This window comes from Panthera onca, chromosome B4 (genome assembly GCF_046562875.1).
Source record: "Panthera onca isolate mPanOnc1 chromosome B4, mPanOnc1 haplotype 2, whole genome shotgun sequence".
Taxonomy (NCBI): domain Eukaryota; kingdom Metazoa; phylum Chordata; class Mammalia; order Carnivora; family Felidae; genus Panthera; species Panthera onca.
Window position 1 is genome coordinate 134,025,786 of NC_138345.1, and position 20,957 is coordinate 134,046,742.

At 55.5% G+C, this 20,957-nt stretch overlaps 1 protein-coding gene across 1 annotated transcript in view; it reads left to right on the forward strand.

The window, feature by feature from the left end:
• ZC3H7B (zinc finger CCCH-type containing 7B) overlaps positions 1–20,957 on the forward strand; it is a 61,887-nt gene that overhangs the window by 26,262 nt on the left and 14,668 nt on the right. The window contains exons 3-13 of the mRNA XM_060656230.3: positions 3,702–3,735; positions 3,870–4,067; positions 5,022–5,180; positions 8,089–8,169; positions 8,986–9,042; positions 15,635–15,677; positions 16,220–16,413; positions 16,762–17,083; positions 18,045–18,103; positions 18,918–19,017; positions 20,464–20,625. Coding sequence (XP_060512213.2) covers positions 3,702–3,735; positions 3,870–4,067; positions 5,022–5,180; positions 8,089–8,169; positions 8,986–9,042; positions 15,635–15,677; positions 16,220–16,413; positions 16,762–17,083; positions 18,045–18,103; positions 18,918–19,017; positions 20,464–20,625 — 1,409 coding nt within the window. The remainder of the gene's footprint in view (positions 1–3,701; positions 3,736–3,869; positions 4,068–5,021; positions 5,181–8,088; positions 8,170–8,985; positions 9,043–15,634; positions 15,678–16,219; positions 16,414–16,761; positions 17,084–18,044; positions 18,104–18,917; positions 19,018–20,463; positions 20,626–20,957) is intronic.

Here is a 20,957-nt window from a genome sequence, read left to right on the forward strand (position 1 = left end):
TGCTGCTCGGGCTCCCTTGTGTGCTGGGGAGTGAGGAGGTGGGTTGTGCTAGGAAGGGGCTGGCATGGCAGGGGCTGGGCGGCCGGGGGGCGATCTGTGAAACCACCCCCATGCACACACACTCCCTGACCCTGGCCACCCTTCAGTCCCGCTCAGCATACCACTGTACCTTCGCCCTCCTTACACGCTGGCACGCTCCCTGTTAATTCTCCTGCTTGCCTGTGCACAGCTTATAATCAATCAATAAATCAGTTTCCACTTATTAAGCACACCTCTCAGGCTCTGTGCTGGGCCCTTCATGTCCAACATCTTCTTAATCCTCACAACAGCCCAGTGAAGTAGGTGGTCTTTTCTCCATTTTGCTCAGAGACGTAAAGAAACCCGTTTATGGTCACACAGCTATTCAGTAATAGGATTCTTTTTTTTTTTTTTTTATGTTTATTTATTTTGAGAGAGAGCACAAGCAGGGGAGAGGCAGAGAGAGAGAGGGAGAATCCCAAGCAGGTTTAGCACTGTCAGTGCAGAGCCTAAGGTGAGACTCAAACTCACGAACTGTGAGATCATGACCTGAGCTGAATCAAGAGTTAGACACGTAACCGACTGAGCCATCCAGGCGCCCCCAGTGATAGGATTCTAACCCAGGTCTAGCTGGCCCCAAACCCACATTTCTTTCCATTATTTGTCCCTCAAACACATGCCATGTTTGTTTTTAATTTTTTTCTTTACGCGCACAATATTTTCCGTAAATTTTTTTTACCTCTTAAGTAGATTTATCACGACACTAATGAAGTGTAAGCTGCAGGACCCCTGGTTTGGGTCCTTTTCCAAAGCCCTGGAAGGCTCCCTTAGCAATTCTTAGTTTCTGATTTTGTGTTCTTCTTCTTCTCTCTCTCTCTTTGTTTTTAATGTTTAATTATTTATTTTGAGAGAGAGAGAGAGAGAGAGCAGGGGAGGGGCAGAGAGAGAGGGAGACAGAGAATCCCAAGCAGGCTCCTTGCTCAGCCAAGAGCCCACCACGGGGCTCGATCCCAGCACTGAGAGATCACAACCTGAACGGATATCAAAAATTGGACCAGGAAAAAAAAAAAAAGTTGGACCGATATCAAAAGTCAGATACGGGCACCTGGTTGGCTCAGTTGATTGAACCCCCGACTCTGGCTTGGGTCATGATCTCAGGGTTTGTGAGTTGAAGCCCTGTGTCGGGATCACTGTTGTCAGCGCAGAACCCACTTCCAGTCCTCTGTCTCCCTCTCTCTCTGCCCCTTCCCCCCGCTTGTACTTTCTCTCAAAAATAAATGAACATTTTAAAAAAAGAAGAAAATATTTTTTTAAAAAGTTGGATGATTGGGGCGCTTGGGTGGCTCAGTCGGTTAAGTGTCCGATCCAGATTTCCGCTCAGGTCATGACTTCGCAGTTCGTGAATTTGAGGGCGCGTGGGGCTCCACGGCAGAGCCTGCTTGGGATTCTCTCTCTTCTTCTCTCTCTCTGCCCCCCCCCCCCCCCGCTCACTCACTCGCGTGTGTGCACACGCTCGCTCTCTCTTTCTCTCAAAATAAATAAAGTTAAAAAAAAAAAAGTTGGGTGATCAACCGACTGAGCCGCCCTGATGCCCCTTGTGTTTCTTTTCTTAAATAGGAATCCCCACAAAACTAGGATTTATGTCTATAAACTCCCCAATTTTGTTCTCTCACACAGACCTCTAAAACACCACCTGCCTCTTCACCACAGACTGGGTCCCTTGTCACACACACGGTGTTCCCATTGCCCTGATGGTGCTTGTGTTGACATTCACATGCTGTCCTTCCTCAGCTTGCAACACGGTCACTTTGTCTTGCTCAGGCCACTGCGAGGGCTGTGGCCCACCTTTCCCTCTTCTCTAGGCCAGTCTTCCGTTTGGGGGAGGGATTTTTTTTTTTAAGTTTATTTATTTATTGTGAGAGTGAAAGAAAGTGCAAGCGGGGGAGGGGGAGAGAGAGAGAGAGAGAGAGAGAGAGGGAGGCAGAGAGAATCCCAAGCAGGCTCCTCACTGTCAGTGCAGAGCCCGATGCGGGGCTCAAACTCACAGATCGGGAGATCATGGTCTGACCCGAGATTAAGAGTCTGTTGCTTAACGAACTGAGCCACCCAGGCGCTCCTAGGGAGGGCTTTGATTTGGGGGGAGTGTTCAAATTTTATTCAGAGGCCAGTCTTGCAGATACAGTGTTTTGTAAGAACTCTGTCTTTAACTTAAGTCACTGATTTCTCTGGAGCTGGACCTTTGAGCCCTGCCTTCTGAGTGCCCGCCCCCCCCCCCCCCCCCCCCACCTCCCTGGGTGAAGTCCATACCTGCGAAATGAGACAAGGCCCCTTCCCTCACAGAGGCATTGTGCTGGAGGTAAATGGTAGGTCGCTCTGTGTCCTCCTTCCCCTTTCCAGAGAGGAGCTCCTAGAAGGTTCAGCAATAGGACAGCCTCCCGGGAACCCCTATGTTAGTCTCCTAAGAGTTTGCTTTACAGGGTAACACAGTAGGACCTGCTGGTTTTAAAATTAACTTTTATCACATGTAGATTTTGTGTGCTTAGCATTTATTAGGCACCTCTGGGCACGGAGCACTGTAGGAGCTGTGAAGCAGCTTGCATGGGTGGGGTGGCACTGGCTTGTGTGGATGAGGTGACCTTCAGGTCAGAGTGTGCCCTACTGACCTGGGAGCTGGGGCTGGAGGGGAGAGGCTGGAGGTGGGAAGCCAGGCAGGAGGGTAGCCGTGGGGCCTGGCTGGGCAGTACAGGGAACAGAGATGGGCCCTGGTCCCTGACGGTGGGGAAGCAAGGAGGGCAGGATGGGAGCCCCATTGTCACAATCAGGGACACCACCTCCCTCACACACACAGGGGAGGGACCTCGGTGTCTTCTCTCACCCCTTTGGCTGACTGGCTCAGGCTGCTCTCTCTTGCCCAGGTGCCAGCAGCAGCTCTGGGCAAAGGAAAGAGCCCCAGCCCTGTGCTTTAGTCCCGGCTCTGATGCCGACCTGCTGTGTGACCTTGGCTGAGTCACTGTCCACTCTGAGTGTCTGTTTTCACCTCTGTGACATGAAGGACCAGGAGACAAACCCCAGGTGCTCTTCTAGCTTAGCCCTTTAGCCTGACAGATGTGGCTCTGTTCTCCTGGACTGATGCTTTCTTCTATACTGAGCTGGCATTTTGTGGGCCACAGGGGAGGAGAGGGTGCCCACAGCCCCATCTGCTGGGCTGGAATAAGGAGTCAGGCTCTGACCTGGCGTTGGCCAAGGTCATGTGTGTTTGGGGGGCTGGGATGGGAGAAGGGCAGAAGCTGTCCAACTGGGGGGACCTGAGGTGGACTTTTCCTGCTGCCTGGGGCCTGCATTTACAAGTTTAACGTGTCGGGGGCACGGTCATTCCCAGAGAACTGGTTTCTCAGGAAGAGGCCAGCTGGCTGGCCTTCTCAGCATCTGCACCCGGAAAGCCTGGGGCAAACACAAGGCCTTCCTCCCTCCCTTCCAGCAGAAACGGAAGACCAGCATGTGTTGGTCTGGGGAGAAAAAGCTGCTGTTCCCTTATCCCAATCCACCAGGTGACATCTGAGGTCTGAGGTAGAGGAGCCCACTCCTGGAATGATCTGTGGCCTTTGGCTCTGGCTCCTGGGGCCTCCATGAGGCTGAGACCCCGGGCTCACCCAGACTCTGTGTCTCTCTCCTTTTCCTGCTAGGTCGACACTACCCCTAAAGCAAGAAGAATATGAGGTGAGCATCGGCGGCGGGGCCGGGGAAAGGCAAAGGGCAGGGGTGCCCAGGAGAAGGACGGTGTAGAGGCCGGGTGCCAGGGCTGGGGCCGCATGCAGACCCCTGAGCCCCCTCTGCACCCCACTCCCTGGTAGGCCTTTCTGCTCAAGCTGGTCCAGAACCTGTTTGCTGAGGGCAATGACCTGTTCCGGGAGAAGGACTACAAGCAGGCCTTGGTACAGTACATGGAGGGGCTGAACGTGGCCGACTACGCTGCCTCCGACCAGGTTGCCCTACCCCAGGAGCTGCTGTGCAAGCTGCATGTCAACAGGGCCGCCTGCTACTTCACCATGGTGAGCCGGCACCCCCCTCCCCTCTTCACCCTGCCCACCGTTTCCCGCAGATGCCCAGCCAAGCTGGGCCCGCACCCCAGTGAGCCTCTGCAGGCCCCGCTCCTCCACCCCCTCCTGTGGGAGTGTCACCGCCTGCTTCCGTGGCTCTCAGCCCCAGCTGCACCACAGACTCACCTGGAGAGCCCTTAAAGTGCTAATACATGGTACAAAAAGTGGTTTGTAAGGATACGGATGCCTGAGCCCCACCCCCGATGAATTAAGTTAGATGTTAGACTGTTAGACGCTCATCAGGCTGGCCTGGGCACGGATAGGAGTCTGTAGGGAGTCAGGGCTGAAAACCGCTACCCTCATCGTGCACTGCCTCTTTCTGCAAACCCCTGGCCACTCCTGCTCCTTCCTCCTGGGCTCCCTCCCATCTCCCCCCATCCTCCCGAAAGCTCTGGCCTCCTCCTCTTCCCTGTCCTGATTGCTCACTGACTCAGTCACTCACCAGATCCTTAGGGATGCTCTGCCGTGAGCTCTTTAGAGGACCCCCTAACACCTCTGCAATCCAGAGTGGACTGTTCTGGATAAGGTGCCAGGTACCTGTTCACACCGTGTTCTGTACCCTGAGCTGCCTTCTTGATTTCACTTCCTCTCAGAGGTACCTTGATTACTCTTGGGCCGTGAAGTTCTCAGCTGAAGGCAGATATGGAAGTAGGTGTGTCTGAATGGCCAGGCTCATTGCTACAGAATTTGAAGGCCATCCCCCCACCTCCAGTGGCCTGCCAGTGCCCGTTGCAGCCCCCTGAGCTGGACGTACAGTTGCCCTTGACCAGAGTATGAATGTCAGAGGTGTTTCCTGGAGCTCTGGAGCCCCCTCCCCGATCCTCTAGCCTCCCCTGTCTCTGCAGGGAAAGGGGTGGGAGGGAGGTAACCAGAGCTGACCGTGTGGCCTCCCACTCCTCTCCGCAGGGCCTGTATGAGAAGGCACTGGAGGACAGTGAGAAAGCGCTGGGCCTGGACGGCGAGAACATCCGGGCGCTGTTCCGCAAGGCACGTGCCCTCAGCGAGCTGGGACGTCACAAGGAGGCATATGAATGCAGCAGCCGGTGCTCCCTCGCGCGGCCCCACGTGAGTGCCCTGAGTCCTGGTGCAGGGCTGGGCTCTGCTGAGCCTGTGTCCCCCCCTGTGCCGTGGACCGGCAGATACTGATATTTACACTGAGCTCTGGCTGTGTTTCAGGCACTGCTGAAAGTACACAGTGTGTATTAACTCACTTAATCCTTGCATCAGCCCTTTGAGTTAGACGGAGGAACTTACCTGGGAATCACAGCTGTGGGCTGCAGAGCTTACACTTGAACCCAGGCAGTCTGATTCTAGAGTTGGCATTCCTTTTTTTTTTTTTTTTTTTTTTTTTTAATTTTTTTTAATGTTTATTTTTGAGAGAGAGAGAGCATAAGCAGGGGAGGGGCAGAGAGAGAGGGAGACACAGAATCCAAAGCAGGTTCCAGGCTCTGAGCTGTCAGCACAGAGCCCAACGTGGGCTGAAACCCACGAACCGCAAGATCATGACCTGAGCCGAAGTCAGACGCTTAACTGACTGAGCCACCCAGGAGCCCCTAGAGTTGGCACTCTTAACCTCTAGGGTTGCAATAAGGACACAAAGGGGTGTCACATGTGTGGGGGTCCTGATGTCCAAGCTGTCACTAGGTGGGAGAGAGGCAGGGAATTGACCAGTAGTGAGCCTTGCTTGCCCTGGCCCACACACAGCTGGGCGCATGCCCCCTCCTCCTTTATTCACCCACTTCTTAAGTACTTAAGTATTTACTAAGCACCCACGAACTACCCAGATCTGTGCCCTTCAGGGACCCACAGTCTGCTGGGAGACGTGGAAACATCCCTGGGGTTTAGGTCTGACTCCACCACTGACCCCCAGCATGACCTTGGACAAAACACTTCCCCCGTCTGCACATCAGCTCCTTGTCTATGAAGCACCCCTCCTATTTTATCCCTGAAACAATGAGTTTTCTGAGACACAAAGGGCTCAGAAAAGGCTCAATTCTGCCCAGGAGTGATCAGGATCTTGGAGGGCTCCCTGGAGGAAGGTGGGCTTGAGTGGGACCAGAAGAAGCAGGAAGGATCTGGTGGTCAGAACAGAGAGTGGGAGGCCATGTGCATAGTGGTCAAGGATGTTGGTGTCAGAGGGCTGGCCTGGGTTTGAATCCTAATCTTGGGTTAGCCACCTACTAGCTGTGTGACTTTGGACCCACAGCTTAGTCTCTCTGAGCCTCGGTTTGCGCCCCTGTCAAACGGGGGTGGTAATATACCAGGCATCATAGAGCTATGAGGATGGAATCTGAAAATCATACAGTAGGTTCAGAAAACATTCGCTGTTACTGTCCTTTTGTTTATTATTCATGCTTCTCCGATTCAGCTTAGTTCACAATTGAGAACCTTTCTTATGGCAATAGTCCCTGGTCCTACAGCGTTTCCTAGTGTCCCCAGCAGGTCCACATCCAAGTCTCATGTCTGCCATTCCTTGGCAGGCAGGGTGGTGCTTACCTCACTGTACAGGTGAGGACTCCGGGGCCCAGTTAGGGCCTCTGACTCTGAGTTGGGGGATCCCCCCATGCTCCAGTCTTTGTTGGCAAATACTGGCTGAGCCCTGCTCCCTGCTGGGTACTGGGGACCGGAGATGACTCAGACTCTGGCCCTGGGTTCCAGGAGCTCGTCAGGTAGGGAGGTGGACAAATGCACGGGGTATTACAACATCCCTGTTGCCCCTTTGCTGCCTGGACCACAGTCACGGTTTCTTTTTTACTGGTTAGTCTCTCCCACTAGACTGGAGCCTCCTCGAGGCCTGGGCCCCATCTGCCCTCTGCTAGTGGCGTCTCTGGTCCTAGCCCTTGCCTGGCACTTAATGCATGTACAGTAACACAGCCTTGGAGGGAGGAAGGGATGCTGGGTGCTGTTATCGAGCACTAACTGTGGGCAGGCTGGCTGTGTTCCAAACTTCCCGCATTCTCGCTCCCGTGGGCCCGGGCACGACCCACATGTCCTTCCTTGCAAAGAGTTCGGGGACATCGTGTGGTGAAAGCAGCAAGTTGTAAGTCGTAGAGCGATAGGTGTAATGTGATCTCACTTATGTTAAAAAAAAGAAAAAAAATCCTCACAAAACAAAACTGAGCATCCTTTATATCCTTTATAGCGTCCTGAGCATCCTTTATAGCATCCTTTTATATCCCATATAAAGGATAAAGATATATCCTTTATCTGTAGGCACGTTATGCACATTCCTGGAAAAGAGCTGCAGGGCAGCACGTCAGACCACAAGGCATGTTCCTTCCGGGGAGGAGCCTAGTGTGAGGATGGGGAAGGGGGTGATCCAGGGGAGCTCTTGCTCTCCCTGCAACATCTCAACCGTCTACAGTAGAGTGACACTACGCCTTGCTGAATTTTAGAAATAGAAAGATAATTTAATTTTGCCTCTTTCTCAAAAAATTTTTTAAAGTTTATTTCTTTTGAGAGAGAGAGCGAGGGAGTGCAAGTGAGGAGGGACAGAGAGAGAGAGAGAGAGAGAGAGAAGAGGGAGAATCCCAAGCCAGCCTAGCACTGTCAGTGCAGAGCCCGACGCAGGGCTCAAACTCATGACCCCATGAGATCCTGATCTGAGCTGAAGTCGGATGCTTAACCGGCTGAGCCACCTAGGTGCCCCTAGAAATAAAAAGATAATTTTAAAATCCAAAGCAAAAATTATTCCTTTCCCCTCCCCACAGTGAAAGGGAAAAAGGGAAGCGTGGGTTCTGGTTCGGCCCCACCACATGCTAGTCGTGTGACCTGGGCAGCCAGTGACCCCTCTTAGGGCCTCGCCTCCTTGTCAGTAACATGGGGTGGGGCGCTCGGCTGGTTCCATCTGTAGAACTTGGGGTAACAGCAGACCCCCCCACCCCTTCCCTGCAGTGCTGTTCAAGGTCTCTGGAGCACAGCTGCATGAGCTAGGGCAGACTAACCCCCTCCACTCTGTGTCTTGCTGTTGCAGGATGAGAGCGTAACTCAGCTTGGTCAGGAGCTGGCTCAGAAGCTTGGGCTTCGAGTTCGGAAAGCGTATAAGAGGCCCCAGGTAGGTGGGCTCTGGGTGCTGGGAGTCCACGGGGGTGGAGATGGGGAGGTCTGAAGGGAGCCCAGGCACCTTTGGGGAGGAGTGGGGGAGGGTGGCCAGGGCCAGGCCAGGACAGAGAGGAATGATAACAGGTGATCTTCCCTCTCTGTTGGCCGAAAGCCCTGGACTGACTTCCAGAACCTTTTGGAAAAAGGAGAGAACAGTCAAAGCTTCCAATTCACCTTAGACACCAGCTGCTAACACCTCCTCCTTCCCCTGCCCTGGCCGACTTAAGCACCCCCGAGATGGCCTGAGATGACACCGGTGTCTTTTCCGCCTCATGTTCTCACATAACCTCTGTATAGTGCAGATATCTATTTGGCTCGTTTAGATCCACACTTATTCACTTGGCACCTATTGTATGCCAGGAAGCTGCATGTAGGAGAGGGTACGGCCCTAGAGTCTGCTGTGACCTTGAGCAAGTTAGTTCTTTCCCCCCTGTGGTTTTTACATCTGGAACATGGGGATGATTATGCCCATCTCAGGGGGTTCCTGGGCGGATCATCAAAATCAAAGAATGTTTGATGTGGCACCTGGCACACAGTAGGAGCATGTATGTGGAGGTCCGTCCTCTGCCAGGTCACAGTTACGGGAAGAAAACGTCCAAATCTGCTCCAGAGAGAGAACAGGTAACTTCTGACAGGCCTTGGGGCAGGGAGCCTTAGGGCACTCTGGACGCCAGCTGCGTGTGTTGGGCCCCCTCAGCTGCCCTAATTGATGGGACCCTGAGCATCTTTCCCGAACCTTCATCTCTTCCCACCTCTCTATTCCCTGCAGGAATTGGAAACATTTTCTCTGCTCAGTAATGGCACTGCAGCTGGCCTGGCGGATCAGGTAGGATGGGGGCTGGGACCCCAGGCCTCCCTCCCTGCCCCCAGTATCAACCTATCTTGGTTCATCCCTCATGAGAGCTTTGGATTCACTCTCTGGGGTATCACGCCCCCAGCAGTGGATCCTGGGCCATTAGACTGAAGGGCTGGGTTCAATCTGTCCCGGCCCCCACTGATGTGAGCCATGCACCTGGCTGATAGCCTGGGCCTGGACCAGACTAATAACACCTCTGGGACGCACAGCACCTCCACCTCTTACGAGGGGCCTCCTGTGACCACAGGGGCAAAGTGTGGGGACAGGCCGCGGCCACCATGGGCAGGCAAGTCTCACCCCCACCCTTCTTTTGCTGTTTTCCTCCTCACTGGCCATTCTGCATCTAGGCCTCTGGGTCTCAAATGTCTCCCCTCCTCCATACCCTGCTTTCTCTGCCTTTTCATTTTCAAGGCCCAGCTCAAGTATACACCCCCCACTGAGACCCTTCCCCATGCCCCTGCCTAAGCAACTGCCAGGGAGATGCACAGAAGTGGGGGTCAGAGCTCACACCTGAGACTCCTTCACTTGAGCAGAACCTTCACTTCTGAGCCTCAGTTTTTAAAGCTGTGAAACGGGGGTGTTGTCCCTCGCCCAGAACAGGGGAGTATACCCGGAGGAGTGTGGCACCGAGGGAGCTGAGGAGCAATAATTGCTGAGACTACAGCATTACCCTGGGTTTGGGACATCCCCACTCCTCAGGGCCAAGACCCTTGTGCCACCACCAACAGACCCGGCTCACCCTCAGGGCACACACACTGGACTCTCCCACTGCTCACCACACATGCCCAGGTAGACTTCGACGCCTTTTGGAAGACCAGGGACGGGCTCTAAGAGCGCTGGTGGAGGCTGGTGTCCTGCCTTCTTGTACGTAAGGGGAGACTGAGGCACAGAGTGAGGAAGGGACTTGGCCAACATCCCACAGCAAAGCAGCAGCAGGCCCGCCTGCCTTCTTAGCGTTAAGGGTTTTCATTCACTCACTTCAGCAAACTCCCAGGGAACCCCTTCTTGGCCCTGGGCTGGGAGCTGGAACATACCTGAGTTAGGCACATCCTTGCCCTTGGGACTCCTGGGTGCTGAGGGAGACCAGTGTGGATCTGCCCGTACAGCCCTCCTTGTGGATCGTAACCAGATATTATTGGGCCTGGCACATGCTGGATGCTCAAAAAAAAGCTATAGCATTTAGCTCTAACAAATTGCCGTGAACTACGTGGCTTATAAACAACAGTAATTCATTTCTCACAGTTTTGGAGACTGGGGAGTCCAAGATCAAGGTGCTGGCAAATTCAATTTCTGGTGAGGACCCACTTCCTGGTTCACAGATGGCACCTTCTAGCTGGAACCTCACATGGCAGAAGGGGCAAGGGAGATTTCTGGTGTCTCTTTTATAAGGGCACTAATGCCATCCATGAGGGCTTCACCCTCAAGCTAATCACTTCCCAAAGACCACACTTCCCAATACTATCACTTTGGGGCGTAGGATTTCAGCATATGAACTTGACATTCGTTGAACATATCACAAACTTTCAGACTATAGCACTGACTGACTGACTGAACAATTGCAAATAATTTCACACTGCTTGAGGGAGGTACTGCCTACCCCTATTACCAAGGAGAAACCAAGAAGTTGGGTGACTTGTCTGAGTCCACTGAGCCTGGACTAGGTACATGGAAAAGAAAACAATCGTGGTTCCTGCTGTCAAAGAGCTCACAGTCCAGGGTGAATGGACACTAGCCTGATTATTTCTGGTTACAAACCATCATGAAAGCTGTAAAGACAACGCGTGGGGAGCCATGGGCCATTGGAATAGGGAGGCCTGGTTTAGACTGGGCATCAGTGACCTTTAAAATGAGACCGGAAGTTTGCGGAGTAGGCAGCGCGTGGGGTGCTGGTAAAACAACATTTCAGATGGGGCGGTATATGCAAAGGCCCCGAGGCTTGGAGGAGCTCAGAGTATGGGAGGAACCCAGAGGAAGGGAGGCAGGGCACTAGTTAGGCTGGAACATTAGATAGAAGTCAGACCACCTACCCCCTGGTGAGGTGGGTCTTTGTCACAGGAGTGTTGGGAAGGTATTGGAGGGGAAGAGTATTGATTCAGTTCATTGATTCAGAAGGTTTTTTTTTTTTTTTTTCGTAAATGATACTTGCTTCCTTTCCTTTCCTTTTTTTTTTTTTTTTTAAGTTTATTTCTTTATTTTGAGAGAGAGAGCAAGGAGGGGCAGAGAGAGAGGGAGGGAGAGAGAGAATCCCAAGCAGGCTCTGCTCTGTTGATACAAACAGATCCCACAAACAGGGAAATCATGACGAGCCCAAATCAAAGTTGGATGCTTAACTAAGGGAGCCACTCGGGTGCTCCTGATTCAGAAGGGATTTATTGAGGGCTCCTATGTGCCCAGCATAGAATTGACTGAGGCACTGGAGATACAGCTGAGAAAGAAATAGTCAAGGAGCCCCACCCTTGTAGAACTTACAGTCTAACTAGAGGAGACAACAAATAAAAAGTGATAAGTGCGGTGGAGAAGGGGGCTGGGGAATGCTGGGGCAATTGGGAGGGGTTGCAGTTTTAAACAGTGAGCAGGGAAGACCTCAGTGAGGAGACACTGGAGCAAAAACCTGAAGGTGAGGGATGTGCCTTGAGGAGGTCTGGGGGACCAGGCAGACGGAATGGCTAGTGCAAAGGTCCTGAGGCAGGAGTGTGCCCAGTGTGTGGGGAGAACAGCCAGGAGGCCATATTGGCTAGAGGGGACTGTGCAGGGCTCCTCGTTCCTCTTTCTAGAGGGTTTAGGGAGGCAGGGAGTTATTCAGGGAGATCTTTTTTTTTCTTTTTCTTTTTTTTTTAAAGCTAGCTTCCTTCCTTCCTCCCTCCCTTCCTCCCTCCCTCCCTCCCTTCCTTCCTTCCTTCCTTCCTTCCTTCCTTCCTTCCTTCCTTCTATACAAATAGGGGAGGGGCAGAGAGAGAATCCCAAGCAGGCTCTGCGCTGATCAGTGTAGAGCCCGATGTGGATTCAGATTCGCAAACTATGAAGAGATCATGACCTGAGCTGAAACCAGGAGTCAGCCACTTAGCCAGTTGAGGCACCCAGGAGCCCCCAGGCAAATCCGATTCAGAGTTTCTGGGTATCAACAGCTCCTGCCTCATTCCTAGAGCTCAAGCAATGGGGGCTCCCTTCTGTTTTCTGCTGATAGTGACATGTTGTACCTTAAAGGACTACTCTGGGGTGATCCTGGCTAGGTACGTGATGGGGTACCCCTGCTCCTTCCTTCTCTTCCCACGGTGACTGCCCTGGTTAAGGCCACATCCCAGTCTTCCAGGTTGGGCTAGCCTCCCCTTCTTGTCCCCCAGGGTGAACTCTGACAGCCAGGCCTCATGAGTCTCTCCCCAGCATGGAGACCCTCGGTGGTTATTAATTAAAGCATCTGTTTAGAAGTAAAAACCGGGGGGCGCCTGGGTGGCGCAGTCGGTTAAGCGTCCGACTTCAGCCAGGTCACGATCTCGCGGTCCGTGAGTTCGAGCCCCGCGTCAGGCTCTGGGCTGACAGCTCGGAGCCTGGAGCCTCTTTCCGATTCTGTGTCTCCTTCTCTCTCTGCCCCTCCCCCGTTCATGCTCTGTCTCTCTCTGTCCCAAAAATAAATAAAAAAAAACGTTGAAAAAAAAAAAAATTAAAAAAAAAAGAAGTAAAAACCGGATACTCTTGCTTGGCGTTCAGGGCCCCCTGCAGTCTAGATCTGCCATCCCTCTCCTTCCTCACCTCCTCCTCACGCACCAGATGGTGTGTGTGTGTGTGTGTGTGTGTGTGTCCTTGGCTCCTTGACAAGCTCATCTGAGAGCAGGACCATGGCTTCCTCTGTTCAGTGCCTCTGCCTGGCGCCACTTCGGAGTCAGGTCAGGGATGCCCGGCTCCACAAGGGCCCGTCCTCAGTGCCCACTGAGTCTGCAGCCAGGGGACCACAGAGGGTGCCACTCATGGCATTGGGCACCCCAGCCCCTGCCAAACCATCCCCGCATCCCCGCAACCGTGCTGGGGCCCCCACCACATGCATAGGGGCCAGGGCTGGCCATGGGGGTCGGGGTCTGTGAGGAGCCCAAGCAGAGTGGACTCCACAGATCCTGCCTCTGTGGGCCACGTGGTGCTGCGCGTGTCCACATGCACACACGCACGTGCATACGCCCAGTCACATCCACACGCTTCTGTGTCCACATACCACGCACACACAGCCACATACTTCCATGCATACGTACACACACAGAGGCCTAAGGCTCCGCAGAGTAGTGAGGGGGGAGCGTTCCAGCCAGATCCCCTGACCCGGAAGCTTGACACACACACCGTGTGTGAGCCTGGCTGCGGGGATCCTGGCAGGGGTCCCCAGCACAGGAGTCCCAGTCATTCAGCCGGTCAGTCATTCCACGTGTGTGACCGGCAGTGGGGACTCATGAGCTGCAGCCACCGGGAGCTTCTTACGACCTGGAGGTGACACGGGCAGGCACGGGGTCCGTGCCAGCGCTCCCGTCGGCAGCGTGAGGGGCGAGACACAAGGGAGGCCGTGAGTTCTAGGAACAGATTAGAACCCGAGTCAGCCTTGGTTGGGGAGGAGGGAGCCAAACTCAAAGACAGAGACACAGCTCGAGCACAGGCCTAGCGGCAGGAGAGAGAAACGCGTATCCCAGGCCACAAGACTAGTTCTAGTTCGGAAGAAGCCGGGCGCTACAGGTCTTGAGCGCACCCTTATCTGAGGTGACCACTCCACCTCCCGGAGAGCTGCTAGGGCCTGCCATTTTGTGACAGCCATGGGCACAAGGCTCGCCGGGGCGGAGGCGCTCCATACTCGTTGCTACCTGAGTGTCCCTAGCAGGAAGGGGCAGGGAGAGATGATGGGCTGGAGCTGGGTGGCTGGCGGGGGCCCCGGCGAGCCGTGGACAGCACCGAGCAGGGAGACGCCCGGCCGTCCCTAGAGACGTTCCTCTGGCACCTCTGTCCCCACCTCACGGGTTTCATATGCTTCCCGTGGGAGTAGCAGCTGTGACCCAGCTCTGGTTTGTGCAGCCAACGCCCGCCCCGCCCCGGACGTTGAACGGCACAACTTCTCCGTGCAGGGCCAGGCTCCAGGGCACAAGAAGGAGGTATTCTGTGCAGGTGCCCGGACTGGGGTCAGACAGCCCCTCTCTGGCCCCGGAGTGGCCGCGTCCCTGGACCAATGTCTCCTCTGTGTGGGGGGAGAACACCTCTCAGGGCACCTGGACCTAGGGCTGCGCTTGTCTGGCTGTAAAGTGCGGGCCCGGCCTGGCGTGAGGCAGGGTCCTGGGTAAGTCTTGTTGCTGTTGGTGCCACTGTAGATCCACGGGGCCATGTGGCTAGCAGTGAGGCTCTGGTCCCCCTGCTTCCCTCGGTGGGTGCACAGAGAACGTGGGGTCGCCCAGGGGCCCCGCTGGGGAAGGGGAGGATGTGCCAGGCTCGAGAAACGACTCGGGCCGCAGCCAGAGGGGGACGCCAGGCAGGGACGATGCGGCAGGCGAGTCTGTGGGGACAGAATGTGGAGGCTGGTGAGCGAAAACACCCAGGCCCCCCAGGCCAGCCTCCTGACAGACACAGAGAGCACTTCCTGTGTGTCAGGCACTGTTCTGAGTTCTATGCAAATGTCAAGTGATTTCAAACTTCTAACTGTCCTAGAAGGTGGGCGACTGTATTATCCTTACTCCACAGAAAAAGGAACAGGCCTAGAGAGGCTGAGGAACTTGGTAAGGCCACAGAGCAAGCTCAGGCCCAGCTTTCCCTCCAACAGCAGGTCCACCAGTGGCAGTGGAATCTCACCAGGGCTCATTCGGCCTGGGGCTGTAATTGGGGGAGTGACACTGGTGATTCGAGGGGTGGCACTTTTGCCATAGAGCTGCAAACTATCCACGCAGGACACAGGTGTAGGAGGGCTCAGTAAAATCCTAGCCACCCGGCCTGGGGTATGGACCCTTATGCTGTGACGGGTAAGGAAACCGAGGCTCAGAGGTTATATCTCTCCCCGCCCGGGGCTCTCCTCCAGCAAAGGGCAGATGTGAGACTTGTGTGACTCCTGCCTCCTGACTCTTGCCTGTCCAGACCCGAGCTTAATTCCAGCAATAGGGCAACTGGGTGGCTCAGTCGGTTGAGCATCCAACTCTTGATCTCAGCTCAAGTCTTGATCTCAGGGCTGTGAGTTCAAGCCCCACGTTGGGTTCTGCACTGGGTGTGAAGCCTACTTAAAAAAAAAAAAAATACCAGGGCACCTGGGTGGCTCAGTCGGTTAAGTGCCCGACTTCGGCTCAGGTCATGATCTCACAATTCTTGAGTTTGAGTCCCGTGTCGGGCTCTGTGCTGACGGCTCAGAGCCTAGAGCCTGCTGCGGATTCTGTGTCTCCCTCTCTCTCTGCCCCTCCCCCACTCGTGCTCGCTCTCTCTCTCTCTCTCTTTCTCTGTCTCAAAAATAAGTAAACTTAAAAACTACCAACAATGGTCACTGAGGTGGGGTACCGTGGAGGAGGTACCATGGCCTTCCCAGCCCATGTCTGCCTGACCCTCTGTGTCTTTCTTCCCACAGGGAACTTCCAATGGATTGGGGTCCATAGATGACATCGAAACAGGTAGTGTCCCTGATTTGAGGGGACAGGGTGGAGATGGGACCCCAGGGAAGGCTCAGATGCTCCCAGCCTGGGCCTGAGGGCTCCCTGCCCTGGGGTTTCCCCCTCAGGGAGAGGAGGGTGGGGGGTCTGCCACACAGTAAAGTAACACTGGTCTCATGTCCTCCACTCCAGGCCAGCCCCTCTCCCAACTGAGAGTCCCCTTCTCTTCCTCACTGGCTTCCAGGAAGAGTCACATTTAAAAAGTGTCCCTTAGAGAGGGCATTGCTTAGCCCAGAGGGACAATATTCAGGCACTGGGCCAGGCCCATTGGAGAGATATTGTAGGACTGAAGGACCCTCTCCTGTTTTGTAGAGGCCTTCTTTCACTATGACTGAGCCTCCAGGCATGGGGTCAGGTGGGCGGGACAGGCAGGATTCCTGACAGGAGCTAGGGAAAGGAGGGAAGGTATTGCAGGAGAACCCTAGGGCCCTGGATCACCTCCCCATCCCACCCCCGACCAAGCAGGACCCCTGCAGCTACTGAACCCTCCCTCCCATCCACAGACTGCTACGTGGACCTGCGAGGCTCCCCGGCCCCCCTCCCCTCTACCCCCACAATGCCCCTGTTCCCTCACGTTCTGGACCTGCTGGCCCCCCTGGACAGCAGCAGCAGGGCCCTCCCTGGCACTGAGAGCCTGGACGACTTCTCCGACGGGGATGTCTTTGGTCCGGAGCTGGACACCCTCCTGGACTCACTGGTGAGCCATGCTGCCACCATTCTTCTGTTCCCCTGATCCCCTCCCCCTCCCCAGGGCCCCCACACCTTCATCACCTGTCCCACAAGGGGTGGAGGGAGGGTCCCATTCCCATGTCACAGTTGGGGAAACTGAGGCCTGGGGAGGGAAAGGGACCTGCTTGGGGTACAAACCTGAAGCTCTAGAATACACAACCAGAGGGACCACAGAGATCCTTAGCTCCACTCGTGGGATGGCTCTGGGCTGAGGCACAGAGGAGTTGGCTTGCCTGGGGTCCACAGTGCCTGTCTCTGCCCAGGCCTGGGTGGTCGAGTTCTCCTCCAACCCCTCCCTCTGTTCCCCACCTCGCAGTCCCTGGTCCAGGGAGGCCTGCCTGGCAGCGGCGTGCCCAGCGAGTTGCCCCAGCTGATACCCGTGTTTCCCGGTGGGACCCCACTGCTGCCACCTGTAGTGGGTGGCTCCATTCCCGTCTCCAGCCCACTGCCCCCTGCCTCCTTTGGCCTCGTCATGGACCCCTCCAAGAAGCTGGCCGCCTCTGTGCTGGATGCCCTCGACCCCCCAGGCTCCGCACTGGACTCCCTCGACCTGCTGCCATACTCGGATACCCGGTTGGATGCCCTCGACAGCTTTGGGTCGACCCGTGGCTCCCTGGACAAGCCCAACTCCTTTGTGGGTGAGACCTGGGTGGGCACATTCACCCCCACCCCCTTGACTATTCAAGTGCCACCACATCGCCAATCTCTGGAGACTGGAGTCAGGATTATGGCTCTATTCGGCCAAAGCCCAGGCCCTCTCACCCCATTGTGGTCCAGAGCCACAATGGCCTCTGAGTTGCTGTGTCTCCTGCAGTGCTCAGCACAGTGTGGGGCTGAGGCCAGAGGGGTTGGGTGTCTTGTTCAAGATCAAACAGCAGAGCTGGGATAATCCAGGACTCCAGGCTTGCAGTATATTGCTCTCTGCCCAGACTTCTGGGGCAGGCTGGTAGGATCCCATGGGGATGTTCCTGAGGCTGGGGAAAGCAGTGCGAGCCTGCAAGCTCCTTCCTCACCACTCTGAGCTGGGTGCCAGGGACCCAGAGAGGAAGCAGACCTGTCTGGGCCCTTACTGGACCAGCTTTCTGACAGTTGGACCTAGCCCAGGGGATGAATCCCTCGGGGATCCATGAGGCTGCAGGAGCACAGATGTGCTTCACTCAGCTCTGGGGTCAGAGGAGACTTCCTGGAGGAGGTAATGGCTGAGCGAGGTCTTGAAGGAGAAGGTCTTAAAAGAGCAGTAGGATACAGGCCTGCCTGATGGACAGACTCTCTGACAAGCAGAGTAGTCAACCAGAGGAGAAGGGCCTTGAAGACCTGAGGCTGGTGTCAGAGGACCTTTGAGCCAAGCTGAGAGCTTGGGCTTTCTCCCAGGGGGAGTGGGGACCACAGCAGGTAAGCACAGGATAGACATGTGCAGGCTGGGACACTTCTCTGTTCCTGGGCAGTGGTCTTGAGAGTAGAGTTGGGATCAGCACAAATTAGGAGTGGATGTGTGGCCTGGGGGGTTCCTACAAGTTAGAAATGCATACAAAGAAGTCCTCAGAGGGCTTCTCACGCCCTTCAGAGCAGAATAGGTGACCCCTGTGTTTTCTTGCCCAGAGGAAACCAAGTCCCAGGACCATCGTCCCCCAAGTGGTATTCAGAAACCAGCCCCCTCGGTGAGTACTTGGCCCAGATCCACGACCAGGCACTTTGGGCCCTCCCAGGGGCGGCAGGGAAGTGGTTGTGGGCTTGAAAGTAGGGGTGAGCCTTCTGCATGAGATGGGGTACTGCATCTCCCAAGGAGAGGCACCCTCAGAATGGATGGGCCAGAGATGGTCTCTTCCTAGCCCTTCTGGACTGAGCCGCCTGCTGGCAGGGTGAGCTGAGGGCACGGCCCAACCCTTGTCCAACAGAAGAGGACGTTGAGGCTCAGAGGGGTTAAGTAACTTCTCCGGGGTTCGTAACACCCCTGTTCTCGGGACTCAGCCAGGTTCTGAGTTTAGGAGAGCACTTGAGCAGGTGTCAGGCAGCCTGCGCTCTGCACTCTGGCCTCAGCCTAGACACGAGCTGTGTGGCCCTGGGGAAGTAACCTAACCTCTCTGAGTCTTGCCTCCTCCCCCATCTGCTGATGTGTTGGGGGCTTGGGAGATAGAGGCTGGGAGTGGGGAGGGCATGTGCACAGGTCCCAGTCGGGCCATTCCTGTTTCTCTGCTTTCATGTTGGGCTTTTGCTCAAAGGAAGATTCTGGGCCACTGTGTACCCCCACTAGGGTATTCTGATCCCTATGTTATAGATTCTTGGATCATGTTACAAGGAATTCCTTGCCCGGGAGGGTAGGAGAAATAGGAGGGTAGCACTGAGCTACAGTTCTGATCTTGGGTGGGTTGCGGGGCGCGGTCACGGAGTCCCCCAGCCTCTGGTGCCCAGGCTGGCCCTGGTGGCTCTGGCCATGGTCCAGTGCCCAAGATGGCCACCCTCCTCCCATCCCAGCCAGAGCCCTCCATGCCCAACACCGCCTTGCTCATCAAGAACCCCTTGGCTGCCACCCACGAGTTCAAGCAGGCCTGCCAACTCTGTTACCCTAAAACAGGTAATGTCACCCCTCTGTCCAGAGATATTGGGAACCTGGAGAGTATCACATCCCCAAATAACAACAGAACCCTCGTGTACCCGTCAGAAGCATGGGAAAACAGAATCCCCGCCGGGTATTTCAAGCAGGTGGGCGGGGGAGTTTGGATGGTATAGAACATGGGAGTTTGGGCTTTCGAAACTGCTAGAAGGGCTGGAGGAGCGGAAGCTGGGAGGCTCCACTGGCCTCTAGGCTGCTCTTCCACAGGCTGAGGACCAGAGTCGGGTTGTGCTGCTCCACACAGCGATCGGGGGGGCCGCTGGACCTTCTGGCCTGAACCACAGCCGCCCACAGCCCGGAGGCTGGTTCCTGGCCATGGAGTGGAGGCCCGCCGGCTGCTGCAGGGACACCTTGGCCCACACCTCACTCCACCTCCACCTCTTGGTCCGCTTCTCACGACTGCATCTCCTTGGCGAATGCAAACTTTGCCTGGAACCCAGGTGGCAAAGGAGTCTGGGAAATGTGGTTCCTAAATCCCCAGCTCCCAAATCCAAGGGAGGCTACAGAAGTTTGGAATAGATGCCCAATGCCTAGAGACCATTTTCAGCACACCTGGAATCTCAGAATTCTAGACTAAGACTCATTTGCCACAAGCCCTGAAGTTTTCATGGGATACTCTCTTGGGATGCCAGGGTTAAAAATCTTAGCAGTCTAGAATTCTCTGTCTCAGGGGTATTAGGGTGAACAGGACCTTAGAGGTTGTCTAGTTGCTGTCGTCTACCCCCTACAAGACCTCCCCCTTCATCCCCCTGCCACGTACATGTCATCCATGAGAGTCATCTCACCAAAGTTCCCAGGGGCTTGCGGGGGTGGGGAACAGAGCGCCATCTTGTTGGATGGCTATGCCCACGCCGAAGTTCTTCCTCACAAGGACCTCGGACTGCCTCCCCAGTCCGCACGCCCGCTGCCCCTGCGCTGAGAAGCTGACAAACGCCCCATGAACTGCTATGCACCTGGTGCTGGCACAGCCAGGTCATTCGGGGTCCCCGCAAGGGCTGATTCCTCACTGTCAGGGCAGAGGAGGCTCTGCGTCAGAAGACTTGGCAGGAGCAGGGCGGGGGAGGGTGAATCGGGGCAGTGCCACGCTGGGCAGGACCAGAAAGGGGCTGGCCTGCTCTCTGCCAGGTACTGTCTTCACGATACCTTCTAGGGAAACACAAAATGTCTGGCTCACTGGAGGGTCAGGAAGGGGGCTGGGTGCCTTAGAAAGGGTGCTTTGGAGGGGGCCTCCCCTCAACCTGCCTGCGGGGAACGTGTGGCCAGGAAGAGTGTGGCAGGAACTGGCAGGAAGCCCAGGTGAAGGAGGTGTGTTTTTAGGCAGGAGTCCAGTTCCCATGGCTTGGGCCTGTCCACTGTCACCCTTCATTTCTACATCTGAAGTTCGTCTCTGTCCGCGTGTACCCACAGGCCCGAGGGCGGGTGACTATACCTACCGGGAGGGCCTGGAGCACAAGTGCAAGCGCGATCTCCTGCTTGGCCGGCTCCGCAGCTCCGAGGACCAGACCTGGAAGCGGATCCGGCCCCGGCCCACCAAGACCAGCTTTGTGGGCTCCTACTACCTGTGCAAAGGTGGGTGGGCTGCGGCAGGGGTGGGCGGCACAGCCGGGGCCTCGCTCCTCTCACGCCCACCTGGGCTCTGCCCCTCATCACGGGGAGACGGGTGGCCATTCCCCGAGGATGAATCCCACACCAGAGTGAGCATCTAGCTCCCCACCCCGACAGCTCCACAGACTGGTGGGAATATTCGGGATGTTCCGTTCCAGCTGGAGCCCCTGCTGAGTGGGAGGGTCAAGCAGTTCACAGAGCGTGGTGGTTGTCCCTGCGGGGTCGCAAAGGCTGTTGGAGAGATGTGGAGAGAATCCACATAAAGCATCTAAGACTGGCACATAGTAAAGGGCTTG